At 52.7% G+C, this 15,295-nt stretch overlaps 1 protein-coding gene across 1 annotated transcript in view; it reads left to right on the top strand.

Moving 5' to 3' along the window:
* Positions 1 to 9,576, top strand: part of TNFRSF1B (TNF receptor superfamily member 1B) — a 40,871-nt gene extending 31,295 nt beyond the window's left edge. The window contains exons 9-10 of the mRNA XM_003274258.3: positions 2,285 to 2,492; positions 7,058 to 9,576. Coding sequence (XP_003274306.2) covers positions 2,285 to 2,492; positions 7,058 to 7,338 — 489 coding nt within the window. The 3' untranslated portion in view covers positions 7,339 to 9,576. The remainder of the gene's footprint in view (positions 1 to 2,284; positions 2,493 to 7,057) is intronic.
* Positions 9,577 to 15,295: the final 5,719 nt, after the last annotated feature.

Raw genomic sequence — 15,295 nt, forward strand, 5'->3', positions numbered from 1 at the left:
CCTGGGGGGCAGTGGCACCTGTGCTGCTCACTCCACCCCTGCTTTCACCTCCCGCTGCAGTGCTGGCGAGCCCCATCAGCCCTTCAACTCATCTCTACCCGCCTTCTTTCTGCCTGGGACCCTTGTTTTCATCCTGGGCAGGCCAGGGGCCAGGGCAGCTGTTGGGAACGTGGCCCGTGCCATCTCCTTTTTTGCTGGGATCAGCAAACAATCACTTAGAATTCCAAGGCAAGGGTGTGAGCGCCTGGCCAGCCAGTGGGAACAGACAACAGCCTGGGAGAGGAATTTCCAGCCTCTCTCCAGTGTGGGTGTGTCTGGAAATGGGGACCTTGCCTTGAGCCTCCAGAGCTGAAACCCCAGACACCCAGGAAAGGCACTTTGGTATTTAGCCCAGCCATAGTATGTCCTAACTGTGACCTTGGGCAAGTAACTCAACCTCTCTGTGCCTCAATTTCCACAAAGCAAGGATAACACTGGGCTGTTGGAAGAATCAACATAGATAGTGTCTGGAGGGATGTAGGTACAGCGCATGGCATTGGGTGGCACTCAAATATCAGCTAATAATATTATTATTATTCTATGGGAAGAAGACATCAGGGGAAGTTGCAGAGCAGCCTGTGGGCGGACTCTGGAACAAGAGGCTGAGGCAGGCAGCAGAGGGTCTCAGATGCGAGCGCTCTCTGCCCCAGAATGATTGACTGAGCACAAAGGTCTGCACGCTTTCTCTGTAAAAGGCCAGATGGTAGGAATTTCAGGCTTTGTGGACCGTATGGTCTCAGCGACAGCTACTCAAACCCACCTCTGTAGCAAGAAAGCAGCTACATGCATAGATAGCACACACCCAACTGAGAGTGGTGTGTTCCAATCTAATTGTGCTACTGGACACCCAAACTTGAACTTTACATCATTCCATGTGTCACAAATTATTCTTTTTTTTTTTTTTTTTGAGATGGAGTTTCACTCTTGTTGCCCAGCCTGGAGTGCCGTGGCTCGATCTCGCCTCACCACAACCTCTGCCTCCCAGGTTCAAGCGATTCTCCTGCCTCAGCTCCTGAGTAGCTGGGATTACAGGCATGAGCCACCACACCAGCTAATTTTGTATTTTTAGTAGAGATGGGGTTTCGCCATGTTGGTCAGGCTGGTCCCCAACCCCCAACCTCAGGTGATCCGCATGCCTCAGCCTCCCAAAGTGCTGGGATTACAGGCATGAGCCACCACGCCTGGCCACAAATTATTCTTAAACATTTTTTTTTCAACCATTTAAAACATGAAAACCAGTGGGGTGTGGTGGTGCACGCCTGTTATCCCAGCACTTTGGGAGGCCAGGGTAGGAAGATGGCTTGAGCCCAGGAGTACAAGACCAGCCTGGGCTGCATAGCACAACCCTGTCTCTACAAACAATCGACAAAAATTAGCCAGGAGCAGTGACGCGTGCCTGTGGTCTCAGCTACTCAGGAGGTTGAGGCAGGAGGATCACTTGAGCCTGGAAAATCGAGGACTATAGTCAGCTATATATGATTGGGCCACTGCACTCCTGCCTGAGCAACAGGGTGAGACCCTGTCTCAAAAAAAAAAAAAAAAAAAAAAAAAAAGTGAAAACCATTCTTAGTGGCAGGCTGTACTGGGCCCCTGGGCAATCATTTGCCTACTTCTGATTTAACAAACTCTTGTATGGAGTTTACTATGTAATAGGCATATTGTTTTAAGCACTTTACAAATATTCAGCCATCTAATCTTCACAACGGCCCTATGAGGTAGGTTATTATTCTCCCTTTATAGATTTAAAAAAAAAAAAAAAAAGGCACAGAGAGGTTAAGTAACTTGTCCAAGGTCACACAGCAAGTGAGTGGTAGAGTCATGATTTGCACTTGTGTGGTCTGGGTTTCGAGTCCACATTCTTGGTTGCTAGGCTGGGCCATGTCTCCCTGTGCAGATGGGGTGAGGGAAAGCTGCTTTCCTTCTACTCTGTTATGCAAAATAAGGATGAAAATCCTGCCCCACCTCTAGGACTATTTGGTGAACAGGGCCAGGTAGTCTCTGCCCTCATAGGACACTCACTCTAGTAGAGCAGCTGGGTGCTAATAACAGAAACACAGAAACCACGGAGAATCACACCTCCCAAAAAGCGCCTTGTGTGGAAAGAACATGCAAGGGTGGGCAGAAACGTCACGTAAACTGAGAAGTGCTGATGGCAAGAGGTGTGGATGGCAGTGGGAAGGACGAGGGGAAGAAGGAGCTGGCTGGTGGGCTGACTGCTCTCCCCTACCACCCCCTGCCTATCCAGCCTCACTTGCCTGCCGATAAGACCCGGGGTACACAGGGCCCCGAGCAGCAGCACCTGCTGATCACAGCGCCGAGCTCCAGCAGCAGCTCCCTGGAGAGCTCGGCCAGCGCGTTGGACAGAAGGGTGCCCACTCGGAACCAGCCACAGGCACCAGGCGTGGAGAAGGCCAGTGGGGCCGGGGAGGCCCGGGCCAGCACCGGGAGCTCAGGTAAGAAGTGGGAGCACACCTGGCTTCATCCCAAGCCTCCTTGGTCTTTCTCACCTGGTTTCTGTCTTAGCCATCTCCTCCTGAGCCTCCCCGTGGGGTGGGACGAGGCCTGAGCCACAGGGAACTTCCTTCCGTTTGCTGAACCTAAGTTCCCTCCCGCCTTTGCCCATGCTGGGCCTATCACCTCAAAATCCTTCCTTCTGTGGGACAACCCCAGCCTGTCCAAGTCCCCGGTATCTGGGGGAGGAGTTTTCCTGAAACCTCCTCCCTGCTACCCACCCCCAGCTGGCCTGGCTGCTCCTCCGGGTTCACCATGCCCTGGCCTCCCTTTGACAGGACTGTCAGACTGCATGTACAGACACTGTTTTCTCCTCCTGGCTCCCACACCAGGCTGTGGGACACCTGGTGAGCCTGGATCATCTCATTCATCCCTGTATCTGCAGGCCCAACATGGCCCAGCTACTAATAATTAATCATAACAATTGCTTCTACTTATGGAAGGCTACGGTACAGCAGGCACTATACTAGGCACTTTACATGCATAAAATTGACCTGCATGTCAATGCTAAGAGATAGTTATTGTTGTTATCCCATTTTACAGGTGAGGAAACTGTGCCCCAGAGAGGTTAAACAGCTCTTCAAGGGCACATGGCTAGTAAACAGAAGAGGCAGACTCACCCCTAGGCTGTCGGGCTCCAGAGCCCTGGGGTTGGAATATGAATGAAGAAATGGTGGCTCCAGGGCTCCACTCACTGCAGTTTGTTGCTGGGTCTCTTTGGGTCTGAGGCACTGGGACTGTCGGGGATCGTGTCCCATTTATGCAGGCTGCATTGTGCCCTGGACCTGGTCTATGACAGATGTCACTCTGTTGGCGACTCTAGGGCCCACACTGGAGGGGCCCCTGTACAGGGTCTGCTGGCCTGTGCCTCTCTCCCTCTTACCTGGCAGTGCCAGCCAGTGAGAATTCAGGGAATGACCATGAACTTGGGTCAGTCTCAGATACTTGCCCGGCCACTCTGGTGCCATAAGAATTTGGGTGGGATGCTTAACCCTGCCAAGCCTTGTTTTTTTCACCTAGAGGTGAGCTATGGCGCGTCCTTGCCAGGACTGGTGAGAGATTGGTGACGTGCCCAGCTGGGCACCAGACCAGGGCCAGGCTCCCTCTGGGCCACCTCCAGGTGGGGACTGATGGCTGCAGCCCCCACCACGCAGCCCTCCTCCAGCTCACTCACCCCCAGCTGCTCCCCAGCTCACTGAGCCCCTGCCTCTTGCCTGCACTCATGCCACCCCTGCCTGCCACACCCATTCCTACCTGTCCCCAACTGCCCACAGGAGCTGACGTGCCCATTTCTGTTTGCCCCATCATAGCCCCCAGCCTCCTCGGTGGGAGGTCTCATCAGTGCCCCTCACTCCAGCCTGAGAACTCCCTGTGGGAGGGCCTGGGCCAGTGCCTGGAAGAGAGCAGGGGCCCTACACATTGTTGAATGAATGAATGAATGAATGAGTGCGCTCCAATTATAAACTCTTTAGTCTTTGCCCAGTTCTTGGATTCGTCTGATTTTTTTTTTTGTTTTAATGGGGTCTCGCTCGTCACCCAGGCTGGAGTGCAGTGGCGCAGTCTTCGCTTACTTCTCTGCTCACTGCAGCCTCCGCCTCCCAGGTTCAAGTGATCCTCCCACCTCAGCCTCCCGAGTAGATGGGATTACAGGCGTGTGCCATCACACCTGGCTAATTTTTGTACTTTTAGTAGAGATAGGGTTTCACCATGTTGGCTAGACTGGTCTTGAAATCCTGACCTCAGGTGATCCATCTGCCTCGGCCTCCCAAAGGGCTGGGATTACAGGCGTGAGCCAACACGCGCGGCCCATCTTTCTGATTTCTTAGCTACACCTGGTGTGGCTCCCTCCTTGGGCCAGGGTGGAGCCCTGACCATGTCTGCCCTCCCCTCTCCCCTCTGCCCCTTCTGCTCTGTGCTCCTTCTCCCGAGTCCCCCAGCCCGTTTCCCTGGCCTCTGTCCTCTCCTTCTCTCCCTCCCACCCCTAACACCTCCCTCCACTGTGGGAACCTGTAAACCCCAGGGTTGTGCCCCTTCGTGGTCCCCCATCCACCCCCGCAATGTCTCATGCTCAATATGCAAAGGCCATGGTGACTTTGGGTGACATTTGGGTGCTGTGGAGGCTCAGGGTGGAAATTTCCTTCCGGCCCTGTGATTTCAACCCTCCTCCCCCACCATCTGCTTGGGGCTGTTTTGAGCACAGCAGGTTGCCAGCTCCATCCGCCTCCCGGCTACCCGAGTAGTTGGAGTTAGGGGGAACCAGGCTGGGGTGAGGGCACTCAGCAGGCCCCTGCAGCAACAGCAGCAGCAACTCTCATTTTCTGAGGGGGCTAATGTATGCCAGTCCCCTCACATTCATCTCAGCAAACCCACCATCCAGTGCCTCCCCAACCAGTTAGAAAACTCAGTTGCCCACAGGGGCTGGGCAGGAAGGTGAGGCAAACCTTGGGCTCTCCTTGGCCGGATCTCCTGCATCTGGCTCCCAAGGGAAGCCATAAATCCAGATTTTTAAATGTAAACACCTGAATTTTAAATGTTGGTAATCAATTCACTTAAAAACACCACCACCACCACCACCACCAACAACAAAAAAAAGCCCACAGACTTGTCCCTGTCACAGGCACTAGGAACACAGCAGGGAACGATCAAAAAGTCCCTGGTCTGGCCAGGCAAGGTGGCTCATGCCTGTAATCTCAGCACTTCAGGAGGCCAAGGCAGGAGGATCACTTGAGCCCAGGAGTTCGAGACTAGCCTGGGCAACATAGCAAGACCCCCGTCTCTATTAAAAAAAGAAAAAAAAAAGTCCCTATCCTCCCGGGTTCAGAGTCTGGTTGGGGACCCCAGGAGCTGGGGGCCCTGGAGATCAGGAGATCACACAAATGGGGAGGGACCCAGAGAGTGGTAGATAGGATGGGAAGTAAATGTCTCTAAAGAGGGAGGCCAGGGGGTGGGGGGGCGCTTCGTGGAGGATGTGGCCTTTGAGCTAAGGCCTGAGCACTAGAGAAGAGCTCTCTAGGCTGAGGGAGCAGCCTGTGCAAAGGCCCAGGGGACCTGAAGGGCTCAAGGGGCTGTAGCAGGGGGCGGGGAGTGTGGCTGGAAGGAACCCCATCAAGGTCTTGGAGCAGCAGGAGAGGGGGCGGGAGAAGGCAGGCTCCAGATCAGACAGGGCCTGGTAGGCTGTGTGAGGACTGTGGGTTTTTGAGCCCGCAAGGAAGTGATCTGCCAGGTTCAAGGGCCAGCTCTGGCTGCTGATGGGAAACAGATTTCAGAGGGGTGGGGTTGAAGCCAGGACAGATGGAGGCTGTTCACACCCATCCAGATGCAAGTGGGGGGGAGGCTTCCATAGCCCACTGCACCATGCAGCAGCAGGGCAGGGTGACCCTTGCAGAAGTCATCTTTTGTTTTTCTGTTTGTTTTTGAGATGGAGTTTTGCTCTTTCACCCAGGCTGGAGTGAAATGGTGTGATTTCGGCTCACTGCAACCTCCGCACTCCGGGTTCAAGCGATTCTCCTGCCTCAGCCTCCCGAGTAGCTGGGATTATAGGCACCTGCCACCATACCTGGCTAATTTTTTTTTTTGTATTTTGAGTAGAGACGGAGTTTCATCATGTTGGCCAGGCTGGTCTCGAACTCCTGACCTCAGGTGATCCACCTGCCTTGGCCTCCCAAAGTGCTGGGTTTACAGGCGTGAGCCACTGTGCCTGGCCCAGAAGTCATCTTTTGAAGGGAGACAAGGCAGGAATGACGGATGGGTGTGTGATATGAGAGAGAAAGATGGGTCTAAGGCTCTGGGCCCAAGCAGCTGGGTGGGTGGCAGCAATGAGAACTGTGATGAGGAGGAGAGGGTTGGATGGGAGATGGGAGTAGAATCAAGAGTTAAGTTTGAGGCTGAGCATGGTAGCTCACACCTGTAATCTCAGCACTTTGCGAGGTTGAGGTAGGCAGATCCCTTGAGGTCACATGTTCGAGACCAACCCAGGCAACCTGGTGAAACCCCATCTCTACAAAAAATTAGCAGGGTGCGGTGGCCTGTAGTCCCAACTATTCAGGAGGCTGCGGTGGGAGGATCACTTGAGGCTGGGAGACAGAGGTCGAAGTGAGTCGAGAGAGTGACACAGCACTCTTTGGAGACCCTGTCTCAAAAAAAAAAAAAAAAAAGACAGGGTCTCACTATGTTGCCCAGTCTGGTCTTGAACTCCTGGGCTTAAGCAATCCTACAAACTTGGCCTCCCAGGTAGACATCTGTTTTATATAACTGGCTCCTCCCATCTCTGGGGTGATTGGGGCTGGGTAGGTAGTGATGCTATTCTTATTCAGCAGAGGGGAAAATGAGGCACATGCAGGTTAAGTGACTTGCTCAAGGTCACACAGCAGAGCTGGGCTAGAATCTCGGTCTCGGCTCCTGGCCCAGTGCTCTTTCCCATGTGTCTGAATCTGCATCTTGGGCAGGGGTCCCAGGGCCCCACTCCTGGACCCCTGAACTGACCCCCACCCCATCTTGTGCTTAGCAGATTCTTCCCCCGGTGGCCATGGGACCCAGGTCAATGTCACCTGCATCGTGAACGTCTGTAGCAGCTCAGACCACAGCTCACAGTGCTCCTCCCAGGCCAGCTCCACAATGGGGGACACAGATTCCAGCCCCTCGGAGTCCCCGAAGGACGAGCAGGTCCCCTTCTCCAAGGAGGAATGTGCCTTTCGGTCACAGCTGGAGACGCCAGAGACCCTGCTGGGGAGCACTGAAGAGAAGCCCCTGCCCCTTGGAGTGCCCGATGTTGGGATGAAGCCCAGTTAACCAGGCTGGTGTGGGCTGTGTTGTAGCCAAGGCGGGCTGAGCCCTGGCAGGATGACCCTGCGAAGGGGCCCTGGTCCTTCCAGGCCCCCACTACTAGGACTCTGAGGCTCTTTCTGGGCCAAGTTCCTTTAGTGCCCTCCACAGCCGCAGCCTCCCTCTGCAGGCCAAGAGCAGAGGCAGCGAGTTGTGGAAAGCCTCTGCTGCCACTGTGTGTCCCTCTCAGTGGACTGGCTGGGCATGGACGTTTGGGGCATACTGGGGCAAGTCCCTGACTCTCTGTGACCTGTCCCGCCCAGCTGGACCTTTGAGCCTGGCTTCTGGAGCCCTTGGGTTTTTTGTTTGTTTGTTTGTTTGTTTGTTTGTTTCTCCCCCTGGGCTCTGACCCAGCTCTGGCTTCCAGAAAACCCCAGCATCCTTTTCTGCAGAGGGGCTTTCTGGAGAGGAGGGAATGCTGCCTGAGTCACCCATGAAGAGAGGACAGTGCTTCAGCCTGAGGCTCAGACTGCGGGACGGTCCCAGGGCTCTGTGCAGGGAGGAGGTGGCAGCCCTGTAGGGAACGGGGTCCTTCAGGTTAGCTCAGGAGGCTTGGAAAGCATCACCTCAGGCCAGGTGCAGTGGCTCATGTCTATGATCCCAGCAGTTTGGGAGGCTGAGGCGGGTGGATCACCTGAGGTTAGGAGTTCGAGACCAGCCTGGCCAACATGTTAAAACCCCATCTCTACTAAAAATACAGAAATTAGCCGGGCATGGCAGCGGGCACCTAGAGTCCCAGCTACTCAGAAGCCTGAGGCTGGAAAATCGTTTGAACCCTGGAGGCGGAGGTTGCAGGGAGCCGAGATCACGCCACTGCACTCCAGCCTGGGCGACAGAGCGAGAGTCTGTCTCAAAAGAAAAAAAAAAAAGCACCGCCTCCAAATGCTAACTTGTCCTTTTGTACCATGGTGTGAAAGTCAGATGCCCAGAGGGCCCAGGCAGGCCAACATATTCAGTGCTGTGGCCTGAGCAAGATAACGCACTTCTAACTGGAAATCTGCCAATTTTTTAAAAAAGTAAGTACCACTCAGACCAACAAACCAATGACAAAGCCAAACTCTGCCAGCCACATCCAACCCCCCACCTGCCATTTGCACCCTCCGCCTTCACTCCGGTGTGCCTGCAGCCCCGCTCCTCCTTCCTTGCTGTCTGGTGTGATGTCCTAGGCCACACCGTCGTCTCCTTTCAGGGAATTTCAGGAACTAGAGATGACTGAGTCCTCGTAGCCATCTCTCTCCTCCTACCTCAGCCTAGACCCTCCTCCTCCCTCCAGAGAGATGGGTTCCTCTTCCCCATTCCCCACCTTCAATTCCCGGGCCCCAAGCGGGCTGCCCCGCCACTTTGGTACATGGCCAGTGTGATCCCAAATGCCAGTCTTGTGTCTGCGTCTGTGTTGCATGTTGTGGGTGTGTGTAGCCAAAGTCGGTAAGTTGAATGGCCTGCCTTGAAGCCGCTGAAGCTGGGATTCCTCCCCATTAGAGTCAGCCTTCCCCCTCCCCTCCCCCAAACATGCCCAGGGCCCTGCAGAGGGGAAACCAGTGTAGCCTTGCCCGGATTCTGGGAGGAAGCAGGTTGAGGGGCTCCTGGAAAGGCTGGCTCAGTCTCAGGTGCATGGGGATAAAGGAGAAGGCATGAAATTATCTAGAAGAGCAGGGGCAGGGTGATAAATTGTTGATAAATTCCACTGGACTTGAGCTTGGCAGCTGAACTATTGGAGGGTGGGAGAGCCCAGCCATTACCACGGAGACAAGAAGGGTTTTCCACCCTGGAATCAAGATGTAAGACTGGCTGGCTGCAGTGACATGCACCTGTAATCCCAGCTACTCAGGAGGCTGAGAGGAGGATCACTGGAGCCCAGGAGTTTGAGGCTGCAGCGAGCTATGATCGCGCCACTACACTCCAGCCTGAGCAACAGAGTGAGACCCTGTCTCTTAAAGAAAAAAAAAAGTCAGACTGCCAGGGCTGGCCATGTTTCTGCCCACATTGGACCCACACGAGGACGTGATGGAGTGCACCTGCCCCCTGGTGGACAGTCCTGGGAGAACCTCAGGCTTCCTTGGCATCACCGGGCAGAGCCGGGAAGCGATGAATTTGGAGACTCTGTGGAGCCTTGGTTCCCTTGCGTGTGTTGATCCCGAGACAATGAAAGTTTGCACTGTATGCTGGACAGCATTCCTGCTTATCAATAAACCTGTTTGTTTTACACGTGGACCCCTGGCTCTGCCTGGGGTCTGGGCTTGGGTTTGTCCATGGTCCTGCTCGTCTGCCACCCCTGTGTAAGGGGAGATGGCGTCATGGTCCCTGGGGTCTGGCTGGCCCCTGTTGTGACTGGACCACAGAGGGACCCCTGTTACAGCCGCCCTCTCAAGCCTGTGAACAATAAGAGAACTTCCTGCTCAGGACCACACAGCTGGCTGGGTTCCAAATGTGCCCTGGTCTCATGCCCTCATCCCCCAGGTCTCCTGGGCCTGCTCTCAGGACCGGGATGGGGTCTCTGCAGATCCCTAGCAGCCTAGGCAGCCAGGCTCTGCCCTCCTGGGGACCCCACTCAGGGAGAGTGGGTGCCCCTGGGATGCTCAGACCAGTACAGGGTTTTGGGGGCCTAGTGGGCCCAGGTAGGAGGTTAGAACAGGGTTCTGGAGATGACCTCTGACCTCCTCCTGAGGCATGAGCAGCAGTTTTCCAGAACAAAGGATTGCAGGGAACTGTCAGGCAAAAGGAGTTCTGAGTTTAAAGGCCTTAGCCTGGCCAGCATGGTGAAACCCCATCTCTACTAAAAATACAACAAATTAGCGGGGCATGATGGTATGCACCTATAATCCCAGCTAGTCAGGAGGCCGAGGCACGAGAATCGCTTGAATCGAGGAGACAGAGGTTGCAGTGAGCTGAGATCGGGCCACTGCACTCCAGCCTGGGTGACAGAGTGAGAATCTGTCTCCAAATAAATAAATAAATAAAATTAATTAAAAGAAAGCCTCGGAGGGGAGAGAAACCTTGGCCTGTGTATTGATTCCGCTGACCCCCTGGGTCACCATCGTCACTCCAGCTCCTGTGACACCCTCAGTGGGACCATTTTCATTCTTGGTGATTGTAGGATCTGTGATTGATGGAAGGCCCCGCCTCCTGGCTTCTCGCCCTCCTCTCCTCTGTGGTCCTGTCCTCCAGCGTGTCTCAGTCACTCAACCCTTGACCAATGCTCCCCACACTTATTCCGTAAAGAGCCAGGAAGCAAATTTATTTTAATTTTTTGAGACAAGGTCTCACTCTGTTACCGAAGCTGAAATGTGATCGTGGCTCACTGCAGCCCTGACCTCCAGTCTCAGCCTCTTGAGTAGCTGGGACTACAGGCATGGACCACTATGCCCAGCCAAATTTTAAATTTTTTTAATTTTTATTTTTTTGGGGGGTTTCCCTGTGTTGCCCAGGCTGGTCTCGAACTCCTGGGCTCAAGTGATCCACCGGCCTTGGCCTCCTAAAGTGCTGGGATGACAGACATGAGCCATTGCGCCTGATCAGAATAAATATTTTACACTTGGCAAGCCTTACAGTTTCTGCAACAACCACTCAACTGTGCTGTTGTAGTGTGAAAACAGCTGTGCACAGGACATAAAAGAATGGGCAGGAGGCGGATGTGGCCTTCGGGATGTACACAGGCCAACGCCTTAGACCCTGGCATTACTGACAACTGCACGCTAATCTCAATTTCAAGCATCCCACTTTCCGCCACCCCTACTTCCTCCTGTCTTGCTCCCTCACTGGCACCTGCACCTGTTGGTTACGTTTTCTCCCTTGTGTGCACCCACGACACTTTCTCCTGGTTTGTTATTCTCTCTCTGGTTGAACCCAGCTCTCTGTTTGTGCCACACCTGCACGTCTGCACCTGGATGGGGCAGGATGATGGCATTCCACCATGCTGGCTGGTCGCATTTTCATTTCATGATCATTAGACTTGGCCGGGCGCGGTGGCTTACGCCTGTAATCCCAGCACTTTGGGAGGCTGAGGTGGGCAGATTGCTTGAGCTCAGGAATTCAAGACCAGCCTGGGCAATATGGTGAAACCTCATCTCCACAAAAAAATACAGAAACTAGCTGGGTGTGGTGGCACGCACCTGGAATCCCAGCTACCCATGAGGTTGAAGTGGGAGGATTGCTTGAGCCCAGGAGGCAGAGGTTGCTGTGAGCTGAGATCTCGCCACTGCACTCCAGCCTGGGGGACGGGAAAAAAAGAATAAATTCTATGGGGGTCCTTCTTGCCGCCCAGCAGTGACAACAGGTCCCCTCCCCGATATATTAGTTCCTGTTGCTGATATACACAAACCACACAAACTCAGTGGCTTAAAACAATACAATTTCATTCTCCTACAGCTCTGGGAGTCAGAAGTATAAAAGCAAGGTGTCGCCAGGCCTGCTAGGCTCAAATGGGGGATTTGTTTTTGGAGGCTTTAGGGGAGAATCTGGTTCCTTGCCTTCAGCTTCCAGCGGCACCTGCATTCCTTGACTTATGGCCCCTTTGTCCATCTTCAGAGATAGCAACGGAGTCTCTTCAGAAGTCAGATCTCCCTTTGCCTCCCAATTATAGGGACACCTGTAATTACAATGGACCACCCAGAAAATCCAGGACACTCTCCTCGTCTTAGCATCTTGGCCAGGTTTCAGGAATTCAGACATCAATATCTTTGCAGAGGCAAAGACAACCCTTGGTTATGCAGCCTACCAACTCCTCTTCACTCAGTCTCCCACTCTTTCTGTTTATCTTTTAATTTTATTAATTTTTTTTTTTGAGATGGAGTCTCGCTCTGTCGCCCAGGCTGGAGTGCAGTGGTGTGATCTCGGCTCACTGCAAGTTCCACCTCCCGGGTTCAAGTGATACTCCTGCCTCAGCCTCCCGAATAGCTGGGATTATAGGCGCATGCCACCATGCCCAGCTAATTTTTGTATTTTTAGTAGAGAAGGGGTTTCACCATGTTGGCCAGGCTGGTCTTGAACTCCTGACAGGTGATGCACCCACCTCGGCCTCCCAAAGTGCTGGGATTACAGGTGTGAGCCACTTCGCCCAGCCTATTGTATCTTTTAAATAAAAGGATTAATTGAGGTTTTTGTTTGAGACTGAGTACCACTCTGTGACCCAGGCTGGAGGGCAGTAGCGCAATCACAGCTCAATGCAGCCTGAAACTCCTGGGCTCAAGTGATCCTCCCACTTTGGCTTCCCAAAGTGCTGGGATTATAGGGATGAGCCACCACCCCTTACCCCACTCTTCTAGATGGACTATTTCATGTGTTCTCCTTTATCCCCAAGCCTCTGTCCTCACCCCACCCTTACCTTCAGTTGGTTACCTTGCTGTCTATTTCACTGAGAAAATAAACACAAGAGAATGCTTCATGCTTGCCCCACCACATCTACCCTCTCACCCTGCGTCTGTGCTCACAACCCTGGCCTTTGCCGTGACTGGGTCTGAGGATGGCTCCTCCTCTGCACGGGATCTTAGCATCTCTCCTGGCTCAAGGACGTTGCTTCCGCGAGTCTCCCGTCTCTTTCCTTGAGCATCAATTTCTCTGGCTCCGGGATCTTTCCTGTTTGCATATAGACACACTGAGGTTCCTCCCATTTCTGAAACAACCTCACACCCATTAGGACAACTACTATCAAAACCCCAGAAATTAGTAAGTGTTGGTGAAAGTGTGGAGAGATGGAAACCTTGTGTGTCGCTGAGGAGAGTGCACAGTGGTCCAACTGCTATGGGATACAGCGTGACAGCGACTCAAAACATGGAACATAGAATTACCATCTGATCCAGCAACTCCACTTCTGGGTGTCTACCCCAAAGAATTGAAAACAGAGTCTCAAACAGATATTTGTACAGCAGTGCTCCCTGTTAATAATAGCCAAAAGGTGGAAACAACCTAGGTGTCCAAAAGGTGGAATGGATAAACAAAATGTGATCTACAGGCTGGGTGCGGTGGCTCACACCTTTAATCCCAGCACTTTGTGGGGCCGAGGCGGGTGGATCACCTGAGGTCAGGAGTTCGAGACCAGCCTGGCCAACATGGTGAAACCCCATTTCTACTAAAAATACAAAAATGAGCCTGGCGTGGTGACACATGCCTGTAGTCCCAGCTACTCAGGAGGCTGAGACAGGAGAATCGCTTGAACCCGGGAGGCGGAGGTTGCAGTGAGCTGAGGTCATGCCACTGCACTCCAGCCTGGGTGACAGAGCGAGACTTCATCTCAAAAAAAAAAAAAAAAAAAAAAAAAGTGGTATATTGAACCTTAAAAAGGAAGGAAATTCTGACATGTGCTACAACATGGATGTTCCTTGAGGACAAGGATCCCTTGTCCCTTAAACTAAGTGAAATAAGCCAGTCACAAAAGGACAAATTCTATATGTTTCCCGTACATGAGGTACGTGGAGTAGTAGAATTCATAGAGATGGAAAATAGATGTTGGTTGCCAGAAGCTGGGAGAAGAGAGAATGGGGAGTCAGTGTTTAATGGGTGCAGAGTTTCAGTTTTTTGAAATGAAGAGTTCTAGGCCAGGCATGATGGCTCATACCTGTAATCCCAGAACTTTGGGAAGCCGAGGTGGGTGGATCGCTTGAGTTCAGGAGTTCAAGACCATCCTGGGCAACATAGGGAGACTCTGTCTCTGAAAATGAGCTGGGTATGGTGGCATGCGCCTGTGGTCCCAGCTACTCAGGAGGCTGAGGCGGGAAGATCGCCTGAGCCCAGGAAGTTGAGGCTGCAGTGACCTGTGCTACTGCACTCCAGCCAGGGTGACAGAGCGAGACCCTGTCCAAAAAAAAAAAAAAAAAAAAAGAGTTCTGCAGATGGATGGTGGTGATGGTTGCACAACAATATGAAATTACTTAACGCCACTGAATTATACTTAATAATGGTTAAGATGAGAACTTTTAAACAAAAGCCAGAAAAGAGCAACAACTACAAAAAGATGATAAAATTTTGTGGGAGGCGGAGGTGGGTGATCACCTGGGGTCAGGAGTTCGAGACCAGCCTGGCCAACATGGCAAAACCCCATCTCTACTAAAAATACAAAAATTAGCCGGGTGTGGTGGCAGGCACCTGTAATCCCAGCTACTTGGTAGGCTGAGGCAGGAGAATTGTTTGAACCTGGGAGGCAGAGGTTTCAGTGAGCCGAGATCGCACCATTGCACTCTAGCCTGGGAGAGAAGAGTGAAACTCCACCTCAAAAAAAAAAAAAAAATTGTTATGTGTATTTAACCACAATTAACAACAGAAACCTTGCTCACAATTCTTCCTCCAGGCGCTGTCAGATTTCTCAGCTACTCTTACAGCAAAAACACCCGGAGAACAGCATATTCAGGTCTCCAATTTGTATTCTCCCATTTTCTCATGTGCCCACCACTTGTGCCCCCTACTCTACTCAACCTGTCTTTTGACCAGGTCTCTATGAAACTCCATACGGCTAAATTCAATGATCAGCTTCAGTCCCCATCTCACTTCTCCTACAGGCAGGCGGTATTTGACCCGACTGATCAATCTCCGCTCCTCGGAAGTCTTTCCTTGCCTGGCTGTCAGGAGCCCACACCCCTTGACTCTCTTGCCATCTCAGGGACCCCTTCTGCCTTCCTGCCTGGTTCCTCCTCATCTCATCAACGTCTGACTGATGAGGGGGCCCAGGGCTCAGTTCTTGCACCTCTTCTCCCTCTCCAACCCCCTCGTTGCGGATCCCATCCAGCTTTAAATACCTTAAATATATCCTGATACCTCCTGTTGTTTGAAGGAACAAGTATGTATTGTGCTCTAGTTGCAGGGATGCAGTGGCTGCTAAAATGAAGCTTACGTAGTGGGTAGGAAGAAAAGAAACATAATATCAGACAGGGATGAAGAAAATGAAGCTGGACACAGGGGACCAAGGGATGGAAGTGCTCTTTTGGATCAGGGAGGG

This window comes from Nomascus leucogenys, chromosome 24 (assembly GCF_006542625.1).
Source record: "Nomascus leucogenys isolate Asia chromosome 24, Asia_NLE_v1, whole genome shotgun sequence".
NCBI lineage: Eukaryota > Metazoa > Chordata > Mammalia > Primates > Hylobatidae > Nomascus > Nomascus leucogenys.